Source organism: Lates calcarifer, linkage group LG13 (assembly GCF_001640805.2).
Source record: "Lates calcarifer isolate ASB-BC8 linkage group LG13, TLL_Latcal_v3, whole genome shotgun sequence".
Classification (NCBI taxonomy): domain Eukaryota; kingdom Metazoa; phylum Chordata; class Actinopteri; family Centropomidae; genus Lates; species Lates calcarifer.
This window is the reverse complement of record NC_066845.1, coordinates 4,131,571-4,157,189: the sequence shown is the minus strand read 5'-3', so window position 1 is coordinate 4,157,189 and position 25,619 is coordinate 4,131,571. Positions and strand designations below refer to the sequence as shown.

General features: G+C 42.8%; 1 protein-coding gene across 1 annotated transcript; it reads right to left on the bottom strand.

Annotated features, from left to right (window-relative positions):
• Positions 1-6,621: 6,621 nt before the first annotated feature.
• Positions 6,622-25,016, bottom strand: hic2 (hypermethylated in cancer 2). Its single transcript, XM_018672977.2, has 2 exons — positions 24,613-25,016; positions 6,622-14,579 (listed from the first exon to the last, which is right to left on the bottom strand). Exon 2 carries the CDS (start codon positions 14,505-14,507, stop codon positions 12,744-12,746), a length of 1,764 nt encoding a protein of 587 aa, XP_018528493.1. The 5' UTR covers positions 14,508-14,579; positions 24,613-25,016; the 3' UTR covers positions 6,622-12,743.
• Between the last annotated feature and the right edge of the window lie 603 nt (positions 25,017-25,619).

The following is a 25,619-nucleotide window of genomic DNA, read 5'->3' as shown; positions in this document are numbered from 1 at the left end:
TTGAGTCAGGGGAGATGGTGCAGTATGCCACAGCATCCAGTCAGCATGGTGGTGAAAGAGTAAGTGTTCAAATCAACAATAGCTCTAATGGCAGAACAAAAACCTAACTCGGTGGCCAGAAAGCAATAATTAAACATTAAGATAACAAAAAAGGCAAGTAAATCCATGACGGACACGGGGAACATGATCTAATGGGTAATAAACAAACAAAAAAAAAAATAGGAGTTGATTCTGAAGAGCAAAACTCATTACGTGATGCCTCCACATGCTTATTATTTCAACATATAAATCCCCTATGACAGATTTGCATAGAGTATCCCTTTAGTCCTCATTCCTCTGAGCCTTTAATGAGGAGCAAAAAAGAAAGAAGAGGAATTTCTGAGCGACTGAAACGTGTGTCCCGTCACAGAGTCGCTGCTTGATCTTCTGACAGTGCCAGATCTTCTGAGACTCTTTCATGGCATCGTCATTACTTGTTTTAAAACGTTCAGCCCTGAAATGAGATGTTCTCTTATTCCTTTTTCACATGTACTGCTTTGATTTGTCTGTAGGGTCAGAAAGGACTGGTAATTGGAGCATAACGGAAGCATTTAAATTGACATAAAAGAGAGCAATATGTCCTAGTTTTTATGTGAAATCTTATTGTGAATACACATGACTGTCTTTCTGCTCTTTTGTTTAATGATTTTTCTCTTGACGTTGTAAAAGACAGAGGCATGTAATAAATGTGTCACAGCCTTGTTATTAAATGAACATTTATGGTTCACTGTATGTATGCAGCGGCCTCTAATTTAATTGCTGTGTTTTCCACACAAGATTATCTGTGTGATCGTGCCCGTGCATGTGTGAGATGAGTGTTTCAGTGCTTTTATATGCACACTCTGATTAACACTCAAAGTCGGCCAGTGAATGATAAATTAGTAGCAAGTTTTAATTCACTTGCCACCGAAGGGAATTACAATCAAAATATAACACACTCACACACACATACACATACACACACACACACACATACAGAGAGAGAGAGATAAACAAATTAGTACAAAGGGGAGGAGATTAGAGAGCAAATGAGTTTACCCATACGCCATGACGCTGATTACTCTTTGAGACAAATATCTTTCCCATCAAAATATTCGCCTTCGCTTTCTACCACTGTTTATGACTCGATTGTGCTTAATGTCTCATTATAGAGGATGAATGAATGAATGAGGAGCAGTAGCAAACAGTGGATGACCTCATGTATAGAGGACACAGAGTATTAAGTAGGGTTTTAATGTTTACTCTAAAAGTGTCTTCAATATTAAAAATAAATAAATGCCCATCGCAATATCTCAGAGCCCAAGATGATCCCTTTGTCTAATCAAGAGTCCAAAATCCAAAGATATTCTATTTTCCAAAAGTGGTGAATGTTGGGCATTTTTGCTTGATAAATGGTGGAAAACTAATGCATATAGATAGATAATGGCGTAGTGATGATTGGTGTATACATTCATTTCATTTGGGTACCGACTAATCAGTTCATCAGCTTCCTATTTGGCCTTGGAAACAGCAGTCAACAAAACATCATCGTACCTCACGAGTGCATTCAGTCTCTTTCATGTTATGTTCCCGTTACTTCACCAAACTAGATGGGAAACTTTAAGTCCTTAAAAAATGTAAATTTAAACATCATTTCCTGCATTTCCTTGACAACTGGGCAGACTCCATCTGCTGATGAACACTGTGTGATATGATCGCCATAGACTGAAGCTTATGTGCTTTGGAAGAACAGCTGGCGGTTTCCAAAACGGTACCAAGATTTCATAGACATAAGTTAAGATTTAATCAGGCAAAAGGACAGATTATAAATTTGCCTCGATCTGGGTGTTAAGCTTAACTTCAAGTCCTTGGAGCACATTGTAGGGAAAGCAAGAACTTTCTACAGATGGCAGGAAGAGTTTACTGAAAGCCACTCTGTACCACTTAAAGAAAAGTAAACCATCACCTCAAAAAAAAAAAAAAAAAAAAAAAAAAAACACAATTGCCATTCTGAGTGGACAAAAACCAAAAAGCTGAGACTGTGCCACGCAGCAGGTCAGCCAGTGTCTAATTCTTATTTAGTTCTGAAAATGGGATAATGATGATAATGAGTATGATTACCGAAATGGACGTCTTGGAGCACAGTAATCTAAACTGTCCATCACAAAGAGAAAAAAGGATCTGTGCATTTTTTTTGTGTGTGTGCCTGTGTGTTACAGCTTACAGTACCACTCTGTAAATGAACTGGCATTAGCATGCTCTGAAAGGAGCAGAGCTGGGGTTGAAGGGAGCAGGTGAAAATCTCACTTTGAATCATTTCCCCTCCCGGTCCCTGCCATTGTTCCTGTCCTCACACATGGCAGAGGCAGAAAGAAAGGATCCTATTATTCCGGCCCAAGCCTGTTCTCCTCGTTTATCGTTTAAAGAGGGGGAAGAGAGGGGGAATATTCTGATGGAAAGCAGGGCCTCTGTGGCAGCCTAGCAGTTGTGTGCCAGCTGAAAAGACTCCGGCGGGTTGAAGCTGCGGCGGTGCCCACCACCTGCCGAGTTCTTTCTCCTTCATCTCTCCCTTCTCTCCCCTGCTCTCTTTCTCTGCCTTTCACCATCAAGCGCTCTGTGACTCAGCAGTCCTGGTTCAATTCAGGCTGTGGCCTCATGAAATAAAGAAAAAAAGGAGGGGTACAAAAAGAGAGAGAAAAGATTAATTTCTTGAGTGGGAGAGTGAAAAGGGGTGAAAGCAGCGGGCAGATACATAGGTACTGTATTTTGTTTTGCACCGAAAGGGAGGCCTAAGCTGCACCTGGCTCTGGATTTTTGACGTGATTTTCAAGGATGTTAGAGAAGGATGAAGTTTATCCAACTTTCTCCCAGAAATCCACAGAGTTTCTGAATCACAACATACTGCTTCTGGTTTTTAAATCTCATACAGATCATTCTATCTGTGCCTATTTTGGCCTTGTCCTCTTGCCATGCCTGCATCTCAGGCCTTGGACATCCTCCCCATGCTCCATAAACAGACCCCCTGAATTTAAGATCAGGTATTGATGCGCAGAGTGTACTCAGCCCTCATCAATACTGATGGGTTATTGATGAAGGGGTGAGTGAATTCTTGCACCGTACCATCATGAGACCAGAACTGTCAGGGTAACATCTGTGTGTGTGTGTGTGTGATGAAATAATGAGATAGGGCTAAAGGAAGGTGTTGTCATATATATCGTGTGCACGCTCACACAGCAAAAATCAATGAAATCCCACACAAATGGAGATATATACCTTGCCTGCAGCGTTGCACTTTTGTGCCAAGACACGTGTCTTCCCAGTGGGACGGGATCCACTGCTCTCTTCCCTGAGGAAGAAGGAGAAGGAGGAGGGCATGGTTAACTACATGGATGGAGGGAGCTGGCCCCACAGGCAGAGGCAGGGAGATGAAAAGATGCAACTATGAAGACGAGATGAAGTGTTGGAACCTGGGATGAACAGGACAGAGCTTTGTATCAGAGGCAAAAGCAGAAGTGAATCAACATTTCCCCCGGATCTCTCCCTTGCTCTACCAGGAGTCGCATCTCATAACGCCTGTACAGACAACCTGGGGCTCCAAGGCATTAATTCAACACACTGTTAATAATTGATGTGCATCAAAACATTGAAGATATATGCACACATGATCAGAATGTATAAATTCTACTTGTGGGTGATCCACTCTCTCTCAAGAGGGTTTTATGAGTCTAGTTTGCAAGCAACTCAGCAGTCAATCAAACATTATCTTTCCTCAAGCTTTACATTACATCAACTTCAGACCAATAGCAGATCATTTGCATTCAGATTCTGGATGCGTAGCAGTCACTGCCCATAAACTTTTAAAATCATACTCAGCCCGAACACAGAACAGGTTGTAACAAATGCAAAAATCCATTGCAACATTGCCGTGAAGCTGCACGCATCTCTTAGACCTCTGGAGTCTCCATCTTTACAAAATCATGTTGTTGTGCCAAGCATTGCTCAAGATCACAGATCATGAATATTTCACCCGATGCAAGCATCATATAGTTTCAGTCAAGAACTGGAATAAGCTCAGCATGTGAAAATGTCAGAAAGAGTTAGAGGGAGGGGGTTCAGAATTCTGAGACATATTTACTTTCTTGGAGAGTTATATGAGAAGATTAATACCACTCTTAATAGGGGGGAAACAGCTAGCCTGGCTCAATCAAAAGGTAACGAAATCCACCTTTTAGCACCTCCAACACTCACTAATAAACATCTTTGTTGTTTCGTCTGCCCAAAAACAACAAGTTGTGGTTTTACCTGGGGTTATGTGCCTGACTATTCTAAGCTAACCAGCTGATGGCTACAGCCTTACATACAAACTATCCCTCATACAGGGATTAAAACATAACAATTGATCAAGACGAGACAGAAGTCCTTCTGCTCAATATCAGCATGGAGACAAGAAGGTCGTCTGGCAGTAGAGATAAAGGTGTGTGTGGTGTGTGTGTGTGTGTGTGTGTGTGTGTGTGTGTACCACTTAAAACAGACGGTGTCCATCTCCCTCGCCCACCATGGGCAGGCCAGGCATCTCTCATCCACATTCCTCAGATTATAGAGGGCCATCCCAGACGAGCAGAGGCAAGCCTGGACCCACCTGGGCAGACCCTGGTAAATTCCACTCATGCTCACAGACCCACTGGAATAAGAGAACTGGGGAGAAGTGGGGGGCATTTTTAGGAATTTCTCTCTTTGCTCTTCACCAGCATTTGCATCTGCTGAGCTTCATGCTTGCTCTCAAGGAGCCAAAACAGCTCTCAACATGAATGACCCCTGGTAGGCAAACAGGCACTCCAGGTCTTTGCTGTGGGTAATGTCCATGCTGTACCCACCCAGCAACCCACACCCACCCCCCTCCGCTTTCACTATTGTGTTTGCTTGGCGCTGATGTTAGGGGAGAGAGGGGATGGGGGAGGGCAGGGTAGGGCTATCGACACCAGGGCCATTGTTTCTCTGCGACCCCCATTCAGGGTCATTTAGCATGTGACACCTCTAGGGGCACAGTGCATTGCTAATGGCACAGAAGAGCAATAAATGTGCCAGCTCCATACACTCTGACCTGAGCCAGGATGATGTGAAATAAGGCAGGAGAGATAAGGGGGAAGGAAGAGGGGGTGGCAAAGAGAGACTGAGATTAGAGACTCAAAATTAGGGACAAGAAACAAACAGAGGAAACACATAATGGATGGATGGTGGTGAGAAACACCAATGCACCAAAGCAGACAGATGTTGAAGGAGCTCATCTACATACCTGGGGAGGGTGTGTGCATGAGTCTGCGTGGTCTATATGCTAAGTATGTGTTTGCTGTAAGTGATGGGCAGGCCAGCAGCCCACAGCCATGGGCATTCCTGTCTGGGCATCAAAAGGAGCATGAGAAAGAGACACTGGGGGAGGGGAGACTGGAAAAGGCTCAGTGTTTACCACTGCTGGGTCTGCCAATACTACAGGAGGTGGGGATGATAGTTGAAACCCATAACAATACAGTTAGATGGAGCATATAACGTTCAGCTGTCATTGAGTTTTTTAGACATATTAGTTCAATTTAAAGGAATAGTTCAACATCACAGGAAATACACTCTTATGTCCTGAGACCTAAGAGTGTATTTGGGACCGGGTCTTGCTGGGACCGGGTGGTGGTGATGGTTGCTTGTCAAGAGCTTCAGCAGTTGTTGCATTTACAATACGAGAGGTTAGAATACACCCTCTGAGCAACACTGCTGCTTCAGGGCAGTCGGGATGATACAGTGGGTTGGTATCGGAAAGTGACAAGACAGGCTGACTGAGCTGGGGCTAGGTGGTTAGAATGCTAACTTCAGTAGAAGAAATGATAGAACTAGAATTAAAAGCATTTCCATTGCTTTTCACTTCTGGAGACAGCTCTTGACCAGTAAAGGAGTGAAGTTTGATGCTTAACACAACATTTCTTCTAAACTTTTACGTAAACAGTTGTTAAATGTTGGCTGTGAAGCAACATGAAGACATAGTCAGGAGACAATTCGCTGTGAATGCCCCTCAGTCACATAAGACCACATATGACTTTTGCACCATTTATGACTGGTCCAAAAGCAACTGAGGTAATTAAAAATGTTAATCCCATAGTAGCAGAATACTAATCCCATATTAGCAGAATACTAATTAGCAATATTCAGTTTCAAAGGAGAGTTTTCAAGGCATCATAAATCACATTATAGAGGTGCATAGAGGCCAGAAAGTCACTGTCATCAAAATGCTGGTGCTTTAGTGGCAAACTGTGAATCTGAAATATGCAAAGGCAAGACTCAAGAATCATGATGAATCAAATACAGGAAAACCGCATTTGTAAGAGGGACTGCGGGCCACAAGTTGACATGTTCACAGACTGTACATAAAACAAGCCAGAGGCAAACTGCACAGGGCAGAAATACCTGAAATGAGACAAGAAACATGTGACCTGTGTGAGTTGGGAGACATTATTCATAAAGGTATTATCTATGAACAGGATCACTTAAACCAACACGACGACAGAATCAGACTTGTTCTCCAGAGATGAACACAAAACTAAGAAAAGTCGAAAGACAGTCTTGGTTTTCAATCAAGCTTTTAATGAAAAGATCATAAAATAACAGTTTATTTTTCCTCACTGCTGTACATTAAGACTGCAAGGTTGTGAGTGCTGAGGTCAGCTGTATTACACTTTTATGACACTTTGAGTTTGCGAGCCCCATCGCTATGCACGGCGGTGGCTCTGACCTGAATACGAGCTCTCTGAGGAGTGGAGATAAAGCGAGAGCCCAGCCTGGGTGCTGCCAAAAGAGTCAAAAAAAAGGGGAAGGAAAAAAAAAGGGGGGTCACAGAATCTCACCTTAAAATACTGGTGTGTGCATGTTAGGTTGTGTTTGAAGTCTAGACGCTTACATCTGTGTTTGCATGAGTGGAAGTGTATGCGCATGCATGCCAGCAAAAGTGCACCTGGGTGTGTACACCTTTGCATATGAAGTGTGTTTGCCAAGGGGAGGGCTTCTCGGCCTTTTAATTATTCAACAGCAAAGACCCTACATGTCCATTCCAGAGCCTCTCAGCCCACAGATCCTGATACATTATTGAGAGGTGTTCCTGAAGAAAACGGACCAGAGAGGAAGCCTGATACACCCACTTCATGGGCACCTCCACTAATCAACTCTTCAAGTACTATTTTTCTTTTAGCAGCTAATCATGTCTTTCCATTAATGTGGTGAACAACAAGGTGACAATGTGCCTTCAAATAAACAGATGGAAATTAAAAGGTTATGTCTGAAAATATGCTGCTACAAATCCATTTCAGAAAGGATATTTTGGTTACAGATGGACGGCAAAAAAAAAAAAAAGTATAAATAGTGAGATGTGATGTAATGGCAAAATAGCACATTTCTGTAAACACTGAAAGTTTTGAGGTAATTTGGTGCTTTTTGTTTTAGTGACTACTGCACAACGTCACTGGAGGTACAGTAAAATACTGATGTGAAATATAAAATGCAGCAGCGCAGAGTATACGGCTGCCTGCGCAGTAACAGAGATTACAGAGGGTCAAAGGGCTAAAGTGGGGGGGTCAGGTGCATCTGAGATAAAGCAAGGGACAGTAAAGCTTCAACAAGGTTTAATGGCACCGGAGGCCATTTTAAAAACTGGCTTTGGTTTAGTCTGCCAAGGTAAGAAGGAGCATCTCCACAATAACTGGACAGACCAGCCCCTCTACTGTACAAATGCCTGGAGAGGATGGTAGTATAGCAACAACTGCACACGGTGTAACAACAATAATGCCAAGAAATGAGATGGAAACTTGAATGCTTAGAGGCTGAGTACAGTCTCTCCGTTAAGTTTCCTGCTTTGTATATTCAGTTTTAAAGCTTTTGTAACACTGCATAATGATATGATACTTCAACAAACACACAGCAACAATGATGAGGTAAGAAGAGAAAAGACAAAGAGTAAACCGTCAGTTAAATGGGAACTGATATGAGAGTGCCCGGGTCCTCCCAGAGGCTTTGAAAAACATACAAAGTGCACTTAGTAAAGCTATCTCACCTAAGGTTTCTAAAATCCTCCGATGTGGAACTAACAGACACTAAAAACATAAAATGCCATGTTAAAGAAGAAGTGGAAGAGGTGGCAAGTGGTTTAAGACAAGAACTGTAACAATAGTCACAAGGAGAACGCTGTTGTTCAGCGGAGAGAAGGGTCGATTATGTGCATGTTTATGCTGTGTGAATGTTTTTCTTTTGCTTTGTTTTTAACAGCCGCAGCATGGCAACACCCAGGGAGAGCAAGCTTGAAAAGATACAGTAGCCTCCGTTCTGCCCAGGCAGGTCACAGTGTCCTGCCTGTGTCCGCAGACACACACAAGGGGTGTGCAGTCGTTCAGTGAGAACTCAAGAACACATGGGCAAAAAAAACACCCATAGTGAATTACATGAAATAAAAACCCTACAGACTGTCAGGTATAACTGAGAAAGAAGATATTAAATGCCATAGACCATTTTTTTTGAGTTTGGAAAAAAAAAAAAAAAAATCAGTTCTCCCACAAAAAAAGTCAACTTCACAGATTGTGGTTAATGGCTATGTATTGTGTCTCATTTTTGATTCTCAGCTTGAAATCCTTAAAACAAAAAACAAAACAAAAAAATAGGGGGTCCTGCCTCCATCTCAGTCTCACACACTGAGCAAATTCTTTGCAGAGGTGAGGGCAGGACCAGAAATAAATACATTCATCACTGACAATAGACATTTGATAAAAAAAGAACACTGTCAATAAGTGTTTGCACCAACTTTGTATGAGGCTTGGCCAGCCAGAGGTTTGTGCTGCTTTTACCCACAGAACACAGGCAGCTAAAAACAAACAAAAAAAAAGGTTTCAAAACGTCATAAAAGCAGAAAATGACAATAACATTCACAGTTAAGACTACTAGATAAGCCTGTTTACATGCAGTGAACAAATCAAAAGCTACATTCTCCAGATAGGTTTCAAGAACCACCAGCATAAGAGATGTACCATGTTACGAAAAACAACCCAAACCATTCAAGCATCACACCCACCCTCTCCTACATATTAAGAGACCCAAGCAGCAGAGGTAGTCCTCAAGTGTGTTTGGGTAAACACAGAGACACAACACTGAGCTAAAAACCCTGACTAACAATGCCTTTTGATTAATACGTCAAGGATGCACTGCACACCCCCCATCTCTGCGGCCCCATCTGAAGACAGGCCAGAGGGCAGGGGGGACTGGGGCGCAGGGTCACCCCAAAGCCAGCTGGCAGAGGAGGGGAGGGGATGTGGGGTGGGGGGATACCCTTAAACCACACATCCCTCCCCTTCATTGAATATGCAGCAGTTCAACCCATGTTTGACGCTATGCTTTTGTTTTGGCAGCGACCTCTGTGGAAAAGCATCTTTAAAAAAAAAAAAAAAATCTTTAAAATACACACAAAACCACCTCTCTGACTGGCCGAGCCTCGACTGAGGTCTGTAAAACTGTAAGAGTTTATGTAAACAATGAGATAAATACATATGTTTCTTTTTAGAGCCACACATGGTTCCATAATCATTCAAATGTGCTTTGGTTTAAAAAATAGTTTGTGGATTTGGGTATGAGCTTTTTTTTTTCTTCTTAGTACTTTGTACAACTTTGCAACTATTTCTGAACATACTGTGTTACTAACTAAAATGTAGACTTGTTTCGAGCTGCCTCGCCTTTGTCAAGGCTCTTCGTGTTAGTTGAAAAAGTACCCCCCTGTTCGTCTTAAATATGAAACTAGTGTTTTGCTTTTCCCATGATTAAAATACAGAGAAATCGATACAATACTATGTCTTACAAATGTAGCTGAGAGTCTGCATTCACAGATGCAGAACAATCCCTGAAGTATTTGAATAGTAGTAGTACTAGTAGTAGTAGTAGTAATAGTAGTAGTAGTAGTAGTAGTATGGTCACAGTTTGGAGTTCGTAGTTTTTTTTTTTTTTTTCTTCGTTATGTCAAACAAGCAAGCATTCAAATGCAGCTGCAAAGTCTTCTGCAGAGATGGCTAGAGATCTTTTGTACAAAAACACCTTTTGCATGACAGACATTATGCTGTACTGCAGTAAGCGCTGACAAGTACAATAACGTTTGAAGGCAATGCATTGTGGACTCCCTCTCAAGCTAGAAGAGGTCACAAGCAACAATGGATCAGGCGATAAATAACGTGTGTGTTTGGGCGGGGGGGGGAGTGTGAGAAATTCATAGATGTACCATGCAATCACTAAAAAGCAACTGCTTAACAGCAAAGACACCAACATCCAACATAACCAAGTAACAACTCTGGGAGTCCAGGACGCAGGTACCTTAAAACGGTAGTGATGTTTGTAACTGTAGCTGCATACCTATGATAACAAACATTTCACAGACCATAACATGAGGACGAAAGAGGAATTAAAAAAAAAAAAAAAATCAAGAAGACAGTTAAACCAACATTATAGAGGAATGCCTATACCAAAAACTTGTAGTGAAGGTTCATGCTCCACAGTGTAACTGTTTAGAGTAGATACACTGGACAGGTTTCAGTGAAACTGACAGACAACAGAGGGGCCATTCCCAACTGGTTGCTTATGATGAGGTAAAGCTTTAGAGGTTTAAAATAATTTAAAATCATTCTGTGATATAATGAAATACAATCAGAAACAAAAAGGATGCTGCAGGAGACCAATGAGTTGTCCAGCTGTCCAGTGCATCTCTGCTTCTCCCTTCTTATTACAAGTTTTCACAAGTCTGGCTCAAAAAACTAACAAGCAACTTGAACTTCACATTAAAATTCTGATTATAATTCCTATCTTTTTTTTCTTTTTCTTTTTTTGGTCTGAACAGAACACGTACAATGTCATCAAGTCCTGTTTTTAAAAGTCAGGGAATATAAAGTGATACGGACTCTGGAAACAAACAAAAAGAAACATAAAAACATGCTCAGGGAACATGTTTTTAAACTTTACCAGTTTGGTTAGGTGGTAAAGTTTACATTATACCGGCCCACCAATCAGCACAAGCTTTCCTTGCAAACCACAAAAACCTTCCTCAGTCTCAGAGTCATTGGCCAAAACTCCATCAAAAGAGTGGATTTCTTTGTTTGGACTTAGAATATAATTCATAATTTGTTTTATACAGCAAAAAGAAATCAAAAGTGAAATAATTTAGTATGCTATATATCTTAAGTACATCTTTTTAAAAACTTTGGTTATGAACTTGTCTAGCAATGTTTGTTAGTTAGCTCTGTTCTCCTCAACATTCATAAGATCTTTGGAACACTATACATTGAAACTAACTAACCACTATTTGCTCCAGGCAGGAAGCTACAGTACACTTTGAGGTGGGGCCACACTGAGCAGGGCACCTGAAAAGCTATATTTGACAAGCAAAAACAACAGCTAAAACAATATTAATGAGTAAAATCTATGAGCATTTAAAAAAAACCTGTGTTGAGAGATGGGCAGGTTAAAGCATTAGGTGAAAAGTTACCATAATCTACACACTTTTTACAATTAATTACATAGGAACTTTCAACTAATCAACATAGAGTTCATAAGAGTAATCAGAGGTAGCGAGGTCACAAGCCTATATAAATAGACTTTTCTTTTTTCTGAGGGGAGGAAAGCTATACAGACAAAAAAATAAACGTACCCACTGAACATAATGTTCAGTCTAAAACACCCTCTTCTTACCCCCTTTAAACCCCTCCTCCCGCCCCCACCCCAACCCAAATCCCTCCCCTCCACAAGAAAAATCCCCAAGACCTTCCAGTTTAAACATTCACTGAAACATTACAAGTTCTTTAAGTAAAACAAGTACCTCGAGGGGTTAATCTTTCCAACCAGGATTCATTCCTGGAAGCACTAGCAGGCAAAACCGAAAAAAAAAAACAATGAAAAAAAAATCCTCTCTATATTACTGTGAACAGCTGTAGAGAGGATTTTTCAGTTTGTTGTCTGTAAAATCTAAAACTTAACCCAATGTCATCTCACCATGAACCTTCTTTCAGGACTTTCAGTTAAAGCATGGAGATGGTCCCAAACCCAGTTATCCCTCCTCTTACATACAGATCCCCGTCACCAACATAACAAAGGATATAAAGCTGTCAGGGTAAAAATAATCTTTTTGCTGAATTATTGCCAGTATTGTTTGCACGGGTTTTTGGTCAAAATAGCACTGGAGTAGAGAGGGGACTCTTGAGTTAATCTGTTTGAGGAACAATCTGAAAAACTCAAAGACTCCATGCTCAAAGGTAGAAGAGGGGAAGGCTGCTGAGGGGTATGAGGTGAGGGGGGCTTGTCATTATATAAGTACCCACATTCACATTTGATAGACTCGCAACGCAGACCAGAAGTCATGCCACTCGACCATGGCTTTGTGACTTTGGAGAGTGACAGGAGTAAATTGTCCCTCTAGAACTCCTGAGAGCTGAGCCGATGATATAAACGATGACATGATCCTTGCATCAACACGATTCCACCTTCACCAAGAGCCCACTGTGGCTAACAGCAACATCATTCACTTAGCCGGGGCGTCGTAAACTGGAATTAATATGTAGAACTATATGTGTGTCTGCGTGTGAATGCGTTTGTGTGCGTTTCTTTGCTTTTAAGATGGAAAAAAGGTAGAGAAATGTTTTTTATCTATTCCCAGAGTTCTTTGGCTTGATGCATTTCTAAGAGGGTGAGGTGTGCATTCTCAGGTGACTGATGAGGTTGCGCTGCTGGGTAAACTTCCCCCCGCATAGCTGGCATTCGTACGGCTTCTCCCCAGAGTGGACACGCATGTGCTCCGTCAGACGGTACTGGCGTGTGAAGCGCATGCCACACTCTTCACACGCGAACGGCTTGAGGCCAAGATGGCTGCGCATATGGCGTGTCATGGTGCCCCTCTGGGTGAACATTTTGCCGCAGATGTTGCAGGGGAAGGGCCTGGTCAGCCAGTGGCTCTTTTCATGTTGTCTCAGCGTTGCTGGGTCTTTGTAGCTCTTACTGCAGACTGTACACTTGAATGGACGCGTTTCAGAGCCAAAGTTGGAGGGACCTACGGGGGCAGAGAGGTCCTCTGCCTCCTCCTCATCTTCCTCTTTCACAAAGGTCCCTCCCTCCTCTTTGATGTAGAGCTCATCCTCAGTGTGTGTCTCCACGTGAGCATTGAGCTGCTCAGAACTGGGGAAGCCCTTACCACAGGGAATGCACACATAGAGGTTGTCTCCGAATGCTGGCTCAAAACCTTCCTGCCTGTACACGTAGTTGGCGCTGTGGTGTCCCCCTCCTGTTCCTCCTCCACCCCCTGCACTCTCACCGTCGCTCTGTCCGCTCTCATCACTGTGGTCCTGGCCGTTCTCACCTCCTTCTTCCTCATCTTTACACTGGAAGGACTGGTCAGAGGTGAAGCTGCTACCACTTCCCCCTCCAACCCCAGAGGAGCGGCCATCTTTAGGACCCACAATTACCCCATTAACCAGGGGCCTGTCAAGATCTTCAGACTTCAACCCTGATGCCTCTCTTTTAGGCCATTCATTCTTGCGAGCACCCTGTCGAGATTTCTTCTGGGGTGGGGGCCCATCCAGCTGGTTTTGGGTTTCCTCTGAGGTTTTAGAAGAAGAATTGAGCTCCATGGATTCTGAGCCACAGGTGTCTACACCTGGTAGGGTGGTCGAGGAGTCATCCAGTGAGGCACTGTTGGTTGTGGATACTGAGGCAGATTGAGGGGATTCTTGGGAGTTGCTGTGGGGGCTGAGAGCATCAGTGGCTGTGCCCGCAGAAGGAGGGCTCTTCTTGGACAGATCTAGTCCAAGATCTGGTTCCCCAGCACTTCCTCCACTGCTGAGGTTACCGTTACTGCTGCCATTCCCCCCATTCCCATTCTTCCCAGAGCTGCCAACAAACATCTCATCGTCTGAGAGCTTGTCCCGAAGGCCTTCGTCAGGCTGTGGCTGGTCGGCATCGGAAGGGGTCGGAGGATAGTGGTTGTTGGGACCAGCAGGGGTAGAGGAGGAAAGGCGCTGGTTGTTGAGGCGTAAGCGGCTAAGGGGACCTGGAGTGGAGGGTTTACCTGGAAGGGGTTTCCCACCACTGCGCTTGAGCTTCTTTCTGCACAGAGCAGCGAGGTCATGGAGCTGGAGGTAGCTGGCTGCGGTTAAGAGGGCACTGAAGTTCTGCTCACTGCTCTGATCCGATGAGGACAGGAGCTTCCCAGTGTAGATGAAGTCCAGAACTTGTCTGAATACAGAGGGGTTAACCATCTCTGTATCAAGGTTAATGAGGTTATCGTGGAGGACCAAAGATTTGAAATAGATGCTGCTTGCGGCCAAGATGTTCTTGTGGGCACGGAAGAGCGCATTCTCCACCACGATGATAACATCACACAGGAAGCCCTTGGCTCTCTGCTGGTTGAGTTGCAGCAGCAGGTGTTTGGCATGGTTTGGCAGTTCCATTTCCACCTTCCTTCTTTCCTTCTCTCTCTCTCTCTCTCTCTCTCTCTCTTCCTACACGAGCACCACCTGAAGCTGAAAGAAAAAAATGAAAAGGTGGTCAGTACTACATTGTATTAGTATTAGACTGATACTGTGGCAAATAACAGGATGTTCAATACAGTGTATAATCCAGAGTAAGTCTTCAACAGATGATGAAAATGATGATGTTGCCCAAGTAATGTGTACTAGCTTGGTCAATGCAGCATGCAAAGGTTTGTAGTACTTGCAGTTCCAGTACTTGCACATCTGACACATCTAACAATTAGGCTGTGTGTGTTATAACTTCCACTGTGAGTGCATCAATCTAAGTTTTTCGCTCTCTCAGGGAAATCGGCAAACTGTTAGCACAGCGTGCCACATAATCACATGGCAGAAACTAGAACCCTTCCCTCCCTCTCATCTTCCTTTTTAGACAAATTGCAGCCCTACATGGATCAAGTTCTGATTGTACACATTGCCAAAGTTGTGGCACAAAAGCCAAAGGGGCAGAGAGGAACAAAGGGTAAAGTAACTACTTTTCTAAGGTGCCTCTTCTCAGCTTCTCTTCCTCTATCTCTGTGGAGTAACTCTAGTTTCGGTGGGGTGCCCTCTTTGGAAACTCGGCTCACTCTAGTCTCTATTAGGTCATGGTAATGTCAGCCCTGCCCCATTGTCTAGGGGTGGGGGGTCGGTGGCACAGCAGGGCCGGGGGGAGGGATTAGGTGACACTTGAGCAGGTAAAACTACACAGGAGCTAGGGCAGAGAAGGGGGGTAGGGTGTGGCTCAAAGACAAGGACACTACCACCTGATCCTCCAGAGAGGCCCTCATTTATGGAATTAGGGCAGATGAATCTCATTCACTGTTAAACTACATACAGGTGACCCACTACATACCACAGTGCCCCACTTCTAGACTGAAAAAAATAATTTTATTGAAATTTGCAACTGATGCAAAGAGTCTGTCCACAGTGTAATATAACAGTAGGGTGCTTTAGCTGAAGCAGCAGGGTCTGTCCCTGACTCATGTTTAACATGTTGCTAAAGCTCTGGATATGCTGGGAAAATAGACACACATCTTTAATGCCTCTGATGAGGGCAGGGTATACTGTATTACAGGAGATTACAGAGTAATGCAGAGAAATGTTTAGCTCAAGCCATAAATACATATGAAAATGTGCCATTTCAACCAAGTGCCAACTTAGAGATTTACTGAAAATCATATTTCATATATAGTATGCAGCAGGAAAGAAGGTGGTTTCTCAACGTAGCTGGAGTAACAGAGGAGCCAAGCCTGAATGCAAAGACACAAACCTGAAACCTGCTTTACAAAACATTCTCTGGAATATGGATTTATCTGAAATTCACAAAAATGTATCAGGCAAAAGCTCTAGAAATCACAGAACCAACAGCTGCTACAGTCCATTTTCCTTTTTGAATACTAAGAATAACTGCAAAAAGATAAAGGATGTAGTTCATCATCACCATATACTCATTCAGTTTCTTTAACCACTCAATTCAACTTGAATAATTAGGTTTTAGCAAGCTTGTGTTGGATCAGCACGCTTCATCAAGGAATCTGAAATTTCCAGCACCATAATGACACACTGCATCACATCTATCTTAAACAAGGCCTCTAATATACTGGCCAAGGCTCTACAGTTAAGTTCAAAAATCACTAAACAGACTGTGATGAGAGAATAACACTATACAGGCAAAGGTGAACATTGTGCATGAACAACAAGGTGAAATTTGTAAACTGGAGATGGCTGGCTGATGCATCAAAGCTGGCTCTGTTGGAACAGTTGAGCTAGCTGATACAATCAGCTGGAGTGATCATTACTCTCAGGTCCAGGCCTGGGCTTGCCTCCTCTGCTTTGACACTTCAAGTCATGGTCTTCTTCCCCTCCCCCGTCTCTCCTCTGCTCCTCTCCTCCTTCTCCTTTCTCTCTATCCTCCCACCCTTACCAGCCTCTCACCGGGCATGCAGACACATCCCAGGAACAGTTTGCCATCCCCAACGTGGATCATAATGAGCTATTCTGGAATACATAACCCAGATCTGCAGTTAATTGCAGAATGTGCTACAGGGGCGTACAGCGCTCAACCCTGCAGGCGGTAAGGGAGAAGAGGGCTGCTGGAGAAAGAAGGGCCTCCACTATGATGCCAGCCAGGAAGCCATATATCAGTCAAGTCTCTCTGTTAACATACACACACCTCTGCAGGCTTTATGGGGGGATTCAAGAGGCTTTTCCAGCAGACCGACATAAAAGGGGGCTGGGCCCATAGTAGAGAAGCCAGCTCAGGAGGAAAAAAAAAAGGCCGTCCCCCACCCCCCTCCTCTTCTCATCCTGCGTTCTCTCTCTCTCTCTCTCTCTCCTCCCCCCATCACCCACACAGCTACCCACTCCCCCTGGCCCCTCTGGTGCTGTGCCGTGCCGGCTGGATTCCAGGGAGCTGCTAATGGATTACGGCTGATCTATATGCAGCTAGGGTGGGACACGTGTAGGCCCAGCTCCCCTTCCAATGGTGCTGCCCAGGAAAACAGGCTTAATACCACAGGGAACAGACAGGCCTGCACCATCATGGCAGCTCCATCTATGAGTTCATGGTGCTCTTTGCAGTTTGTAGAAGCATGTCCAATCCAACACATCCAAAATCATATTGAGACTGTTATTGTGTTACAGCATTGCAGCCTCACAGTTATAGCAGAAAGTCAGGGATGGATGAACCATTGGAAAAAAGATACTACTAGAACAAATGTTTCCAGTATGCAGGATGACTGGTTCATATGTATGTTATGTAGTTGGTGAGCAGCATTTCCTGCAGGGTTGGATTCCTGTACTAAGCCCCTGCAAAGGCCAGCAGGGAGGCTGAGAGGTGGCAAGGTAGCTGGTAAGGAGGGCTGTGACACAGCTTGGACCAAATATGGCACCACATACCAACCAAGGCCAGCCTTGGGCTTGGACTGCTGACCAGGGTAGCTGTTGCCCTTCAAGCACAGCCACAGGATCAACTTACCTTGCCTGCAGTATTAACCTTTTCAAAAACTGACTGTGGCTTAATGATAGAGGGGCCAACCTCATTTTAAAAACACAGCAACCTACTCTTTAGCCTCAACCTTGACTTGCAGCAGGAGTCTGCAGATGAAGAGATGAGCATACAGGGATGTTTACACACACTTGACAGACATGATCAGGATAACATATCCATGTGTTGATTTGAGACTGAAAACTAGAGGAGCGTCAAAGTGCCCCCCAGCAGTGAATTAATGTCAACCTCCTCTAAATTAAACTGGTTACACCAGAGATCTGGATGATCTGGTTTGACTTCATTTACTGCCGCCTGTCATTGCATCCAGACTCCAAGGAGTTTATGCATTAAACAGCCAGCTAGTAAACCTTTCAGAGTCTGCGTTCATGCAGCGAAAGGTGACTGAGAGAGCAGTGGGCTGTGGCACTAATCTGCTGAACAGAGGGTAGAGAGCCAGGAGAGAGGGCAGAGGTGAGGCAAAGTCCTGTGGCGCAATAACAAAACACACCCTACTACTGCGAGAGGTCATTTCCTAACAACCAATAGAAAATAAGACTGAGCAGGATTTCTGAAAACATACTCAACCTAGGCTTTATTGCAGTCTTATCTTATGCACTGATTCCTTTAAATACTATACAGTAATGGCTTTGTAAACCATGTAGATGATCACACTGTGCAGGGAAAGATGGGAAAAGATGAAATGTTTTTGCAGATAAAGACTGTTTTGAGCAGACAGAGGAAGAGAGCCAATCATGATCACCCAAGCAAAAGGCATTGGTGTGTGCACACTCTCACAGACAGTGCACTTAAAGCGCATGCACACGCACAAATGTGCACACGCCCAGAGAGAGTATGCTGGTGGGCAGAGGGAGTGGGGGAGGGGTTAGGGGGATGGTACAAAGCCAGTTTGAAATACAAACACTGAGCAACCACCTCTGAGCCATTTCAACATGGCTGACGCTGCTGCATGGGTAAGGTTGATCCAAGCAGAACTCATGGTTACTGCAGTTATTTGAGTTTCAGGACAGCTCACAGTACAAAGAGGAGATTAAACAGAACAGCTGTGCTTTTCAGCTATCCACTCTGTGTGTTCCTTTTCACCTGTGTAATATCTGCTGCATCAGCGGAAACACCATAAACATCCCTCTACTGATTTCATCATTTCAGTTTTAAGAAACATGTTAGAAACACACAGTTTACAGTTACTGTGTTTAAATGCAGAGACGAAAAATAACAGGTTACTGGCAGAATGTGACTCTAAGCACTTCAGTAATCTGGTTACTGTAAAACAAGCAGGTACGTGCAGGTTGTCAGTAAGTTATTTTCCCCCTATGATATTTTTTAACTGTGGCATATCTGGGGTGTATTAAGGGTGGAGATTTTTTTCCTTTTTCCCAGAGCATTTGGCTTCAGCATGGTGCGCAGTGGGAGGGCAGACAGTATTTTGTTACTGTGTACATGATTTACAAATAGTCTACTGTTCAGCTGGGGAAACCGGCCTACTTATTTCAGTTTTAGCCCGTTCGGATTGGTTACAGGGATGCACTTATACAAGTGATGATGTTTCCTTTCATCCTGCCACACTGCGGTCACAGCGATACTCTCCCTGTGTGAAATCTTTGTCATGCACATGTGCACAAGTAAAAACGTATACAAGGCAGAGAAATCAGGTTTCTCCATCTGAAATCTAGCTGTGTTAACCAGGTTTTCTTTAATCCCTTACCTCAATTAAAAGGAACCTGGTTTTTTGTTTCCATAATGTTTAAGAAATCAGGTTACGACAGGAAGTCAACAATACCGAGGTAAGTTATGTGTATGTAAACGTACCAGCATGACCCAGTATCTCTTAAAGAAAAATAAGTAATTTAACACAACATTTAATCCAAAACCTTGAACATGACATACAAGCTTGAATTGAATTTTCTCTGGTAACAGAAAAGAAAGCAAGGCTATTCAACCAGGTGTAGAGCAGAATATGCAGTTTTTCCCAACCAAAGAGTACAGAGGGTGAAATAATAAATGAAATCACCTGCTGTGGTCCTTGATTGAAATAAAAACCTACCTAGACTCCTGACTCTGTAGCAGATGGTTGAATAGCTGTGATGCAAAGCATCTGCTGGAATTTTGGACACTGATCCAATTCCAGTTATAATCTCTTCAGAAAAGCTGCAGGAGAGACGCCCTGCTGTACATAAATATCAAAAACATTACGACAAGAGGTAAAGGCTGATCTGTCTCGTCCTAGAGACATGCATCTCTGCAGAATCGCTGGATATAAATGCTTGTGAACAGGTGCGTGACCCTAGTGCTGCATGGCCGAAGGGGGAAGTACATGAATTACAGTGTCCCTGCCGCAGTCTGGGTAGAACCCTTCCAATTAAGACTAATTTTCTGTCAGGCAGTTCAGCCATATTGCAGACAAACAAGTCCTGCCCAGGGTGCAGTGGAATGAAAAGAACCCTGTTCATTTCATCACAGGAGGGGGTCAATGGCTGCTGTGTACCCCAGATGTGCCAGTACTGTGCAAGCAAGGGAAGAAAAGCCAAGACACTCTCTATCTATCTCTCTCTCTCTCACACACACACACAGGCACATGAAACCTGTAATTAGACCCATGCATCTCCTTCTGTGTGAATTCATGCAATTTTCTAAAAACACAAACACACGTCTAAATAACATAATTTTCATTTCAGGATTTTCTTGCACCTCAACATTAATTTTCTGAGGATCTCCCTCATGAGATAAAGCAGTAGCATGAGTCTTAACCTTTTTTCCTACATTACAACTTAACAACAGGTCATGAATGAATGTGTTCTGTGGTGTGCATATCAGCCACAGGTAACACTAGACACTAAAGCCACAGCCAAGTCTAGAGGGAGTAACAGGTATACAAAGTATACTCTCTCATACGTGGAAAAAAATAGCACACACCCCTGAAACTTTCCAAAAATTCCCCTGCAGTACATTTAATGTTGTGACGGTGCTGGATACAGGCACCTAAACTGGACCACCCAAGTCTAATTTAATTCTAGCAAACATGATTTATCTGCATGAGACAATTAAACATCACGATTAAAAAGGTAAAATAAATCATTAAAAACAAGATATCAGAGCACAAAAACAAACATGCCAAGGCATAATGCCAGATTTAAGGATCAATTTACAATGAATTTAAAAACTTTCTCATGATGGGTAACTGTGTGACAACTGATAAACATCTATGACACAATTAAGTATGCAAAAGGTGGGTCTAAATACTTTCTTCTGTAGCTGTATCAGACAAGAACGACAAAGTACCAACATAATGAGACCAGCTGCAATTCAATGCACAGTATACATGACCTCTCTTATAGTTCTTGGTTTGTCATAATTTTAATGAACCTCGAATCAAGTGTTAAATCTCCTTACATCATAGCTATAGCCTTTCATATGCCTTTACAAAATGTATACATTGCTTAATTTTTAAATATTAACACAAATAAACAAACATCCAGAAAGAAATACAGATGTGTTTTGACATACAGATTACTTATCTGCTTTTTAGTTGACAAACTACCTGAATGTGTGTTAATGCCAATAAAGAAAAGAGAAGCTAAAAGATTATATGAAAGCTTTCTTAGACTCTAGATTAGATCAACAAATCCAGGTATTTAACATCCAGATTGGACAATTCTCAATAATAGCAGAGAGCCCCTATTCTTTTTCCTCATTCTTTCTTTCTTGCTGCCATGGGTTTAAGTATAACTGTGCTGCATTGAATTCTGCGGCTGTGTTGCTGCATCTAAAGTGTCCTCCGGAGAAATTAAATAAAGACTGAAATGAACACTGAGACTTTCACTGATACACATGCTGTATCCAACTGTGTATCATTGCCAAAAGTGAAGTAATCAACCACACCATTAACAAGCGAACATATGATTGGTGTGATAAAATGCCCTCTGTTTTAAGAGAATGAACTCTGTTGATGAGATAAAACCCCACATAAAAAGCAGCAGGCCCACATGACCTGGTGCCTAATGCTGGGTTAAGGACAGAGGGCATGTTGGGTAAGGAGAGATCCTGTATGGTCCAAGGTTTTACAGAGCTGCCTCCCCCCCCTCCTCTTCCACCTCTTACTCCTCCAGCCTTTACACACTGCATAACCTTCTGGCTATCAGCACTACATTCCACAGACTGTTTCTTCTTCTTAAAGAACAACAACCCTGCCCTGAGGTGTTTCAGCCACTGAACGAACCAATCTGCCCTCCAACGGGCAGCAGAGAACAGAACAGACAGATCTGTATAGATACAACAGCCTAGCACAATCTATAAGTCCTTGTGCAACATGTCAGCAGAACATATAGCCTAAGTAGCCTTCTTACTGCATTGTGCTGCCCACACACGCCACTGTAAGCCATGATCACAATGTGCACAGGATACTATGTGTGTACTGAGAAGAGGAAGGGACAAGTAGGGTGAGGCAAGACCAACCGGCCGATCATGAGGCATACACACACTCACACGGGCCTCAAATTACCCTCCAGGCCCCACTTTGTTGTCCGTAGCAATCAATGAAAGTAGTCACACTGATCGGTTGACTTGAGTAAATTCACTTGTTTGACAATTATTATTAGATGTGCCTACAAATAATGTATGACAACAGCTACAATATGCAGATGGTCAGGCTTGGCAATAAAATAATAGGTTTATTACACTTTTTGGTCAGTGCTTCCCTCTCATTTCTGTTGGCAGAGATACCAGCTTGCTATAAAGGAGTGGTCAGTTAAAATGCAACACAGTATCCTCACTCATACAAGTTTATCATTTCTGCATACCTGTATAAGTCTGTAAGAGACACTGTCTGGAAAATAATAGGATCACATGAACAACACACTTAGTACTGCCAGTCTTCAAAGCTTATTACTGTTACAGATGCAACATTGTCACTGTCAAATGCTTAAGGCAGTACAGCTCTCTTCCAGCTTTACAGGGCTCACCAAATTAGATTATGTATATGGAGTGTAAAATGTATTTAGATGCACCCCGTCAGGCCTTTAAAATCTCTCATCAAAGCAGTTGAAAAGTTCAAAAGCACAGTTCAGCTAATTGTTGGACCAAATTTTAGGACTGGCACACAAACCACACACTTTAACTACACTTCTGGGTGGGTGTAACCAGTCAAAATATAATCCTATAATCTTCATATTACAGCCTACAGCCCTGAACAGGATAAGAGGTTGTGAAAATAGAAGGATTTATCTTCTCTATGTTGTGACAAAATCCAAGAAAAGAGTCAAGAAATGTCTCAGCATTTAAAGAAAACAGTGAAACTCTGCATTTGTCAAAACTCCAGTCTACTTGAAATGAGTTAATGCAAACAACTACCCTGGATGTATTCAACCTAATGAGCAGTTAACTTTGTGTCATTAAGCAACAAACAAGGCTAGGCAAGACTGTGTTGTCATGCATGACTAGAACAAAAGCAGGAAAATCATTGCGGCTAACCAATTTCACATTTTATAGATAGACCTAAGAGTTACTGGACAAGTGAGGACCTCTGGCCTCTAGAGGGGCAACACTTTTTACTCAAACATTAAGTGACACATTTCAAACAGAGTGGCAAAATTACTTAGACACACATACACACATTGTTAGCATATGTAACCAGGTAAACCAGTTACACCATTAACTCTATAATACAACAAACATGTCGTATCAAAATTACATCTTGTGACCTGTGTGATTTTTCTCAGCTCAAACTTAGCAGTGTGTAACAGCCCTGTACTAGGGCTGGAAATGTTTTTACAGAACTAAAAAATTTGGTTATACAAAAACAGCAGTCAGTCTAAAGGAACCTACATTACTGACATTCCTCTGCCTTATTATCTCCATGCCCCTTGGTACTTTAACTACTCTAATCACCTGAGAAGCCAATGTGCCTTTACACCTGAGCACATACATATTGTTTCAGTAGCTACAAAGTGATTTGTAATTGGTCTCAGTTTAATAATCAAATATTAAAGCATACATGACTTTTTTGGCCTTATTAGAATGATAATTTATGTAAGGAAATGAATATCACACAACACTGTTTCTATAAAGCACAGCAGTTGTTGGGTAACAATGTAACGTTACATCCACTTTGTAGCTGATCACAAAGATGGTCGATGCACAGCAGTAGCCCACCTATAGGCTAGAGAGACATATACAATCCCCATGCATCGATGGGAATTCACATTTACCAGACAAACGTTTTAAACCAGAAAGTACCTGCGTCTACACTGTACTGGGTATGTTACTAAGTCAATCCTGTTAAATTATTTTTAATTAGTCCTACCTAAGACCAAGGTGGCTTAACCTACATATAAACAATACAGATTACACTAAAGGTATCGGCTGTAACATCTCTGTGATTAACAGAATGATTGCGCAACGTACCGTGCGTAAAATCCACACAATCAGTCCGGATTCATTAAACACATTAAGTGCAATTTACTGCTATTTGAAAAAAAGTCGGCGTTACCATTACATGTCAGAGACTGATTTAAATGAAACCTTCACCTCATTGCCTTACATTCTGACAAACAATTCATTGAACTTATTGGGTTATAAAGCAGAAAAAACGAAGTAAAGTGTGGAAACATCTCTTTGAAGCGCTGCGGCGAGACGTTTGTGGATCCTTTCTGTCGCCTAATGTGCTTTGCCAGCCTGGTTATCATTTGGTACACACTCGTCCCCTGTGAGGCATCCCTTATAAACCCCACGACGCCGAAATAACCGCCACAGCATTTGCATTTGCTGTTTGTTTTGCCGTTTCGAAAATGAGCCGCGATAAACTCGAACGAAAAAGAGCGAGATTCTTCGGTTTGCCAAGCAAGGCTGGTAGAGCCAGAATAGGCACCAGCGGAGCCCCCTTTTTTGTTGGCACGCCGTGGAAAAAACACCACCGTAACGCCGAAAAGCCTTGCGATCCTTGCAGCAGCTGCGAGAAAAACGATCCGATCGATACAGACGTAAAAAGCGGCTCCGTGGCGCGTTTACAATCCGGCTCAATGAGAAATAATTTATTTTAAATACCTTATTACATCGGTAGGATCGTTCTCAAGCGTTCTTTACCATCCTCTTGCTCATCTCACAGCCTTCGGGACGCCATGTTGCAAGCTTATGACGTTAGGCTTCCTCACCCCTGACCCACATTTGAATAGAAACCAGCCCAGAGTGCAGCAGAGAAAACATCCCTCTGTGGGAGGGTTTGGCCACTTTCTCAGCCCCAGGACCCCTGGCAACTTTACCTGCAAGATGGCAGAGGGAGAAATAAAGAAAGAGAGACAGAGGAGGGGCGTATAAGCTGTGTTCAAACTGTGGTTTAGGCCTTCTTCTCCCAGCAGCACGACTCAGCCATGGTTCTATACTGCTGAATGAGGGTCTGCACTGCAAAAAATGTCTGACTTGATAAGTGATTTTGTGTACATTTTTAGGCCTGGGCTTCTAATTAAAAATATTAATTATGCAAAACAAACGATTTCTGAGAGGGTGTCAGAAAAACTCGCACTTTCGAGCGTAGTTTCACCTGCAGGTACAATAACTGTTAGTAGGCCATGTATTGAAACGAAGTGGGATCACTGATTTTATGACACAGAATGTTCTAATCATGGTTTGTACCTCTGGTAATTGAAATGATCTTGTAGCCAATGACTTTATTCTGTTTTTAAAAAATAAATAAAAAGGCTCGTGGCACGGATTCAGATTAACCTGACACTTTTTGCAGTGTACACAATGTTTCTCTGCAAGCTCAGGTATTCACTAGTAGACTATGCAAATTCAACATGCCTATTGCAATCCTTATAGAAACCAGCATCGACCGTGTTCATTTTAAAATCAGTTCATCAGTGGGATTGAGGAGGAGAACTCCAATATGAGACTCTAATCTCAGAAAATGACAGTGTATATCCACTTTCTATAGGTTTTCCTGTTTGGTTTTAACTGTGTTCACTCATACAATATATAGCTAGTCTGTATGCATGTTTTTTCACTGGGGTCTGTTATGTGGGGCTATGTGCAGCCCGGTTGGTGATCATGGTGAT

What these genes read in the sequence shown, in the direction of transcription:
- hic2 (XM_018672977.2), bottom strand. Translation starts at nt 14,507, where the DNA reads ATGGAACTGCCAAACCATGCCAAACACCTGCTGCTGCAACTCAACCAG.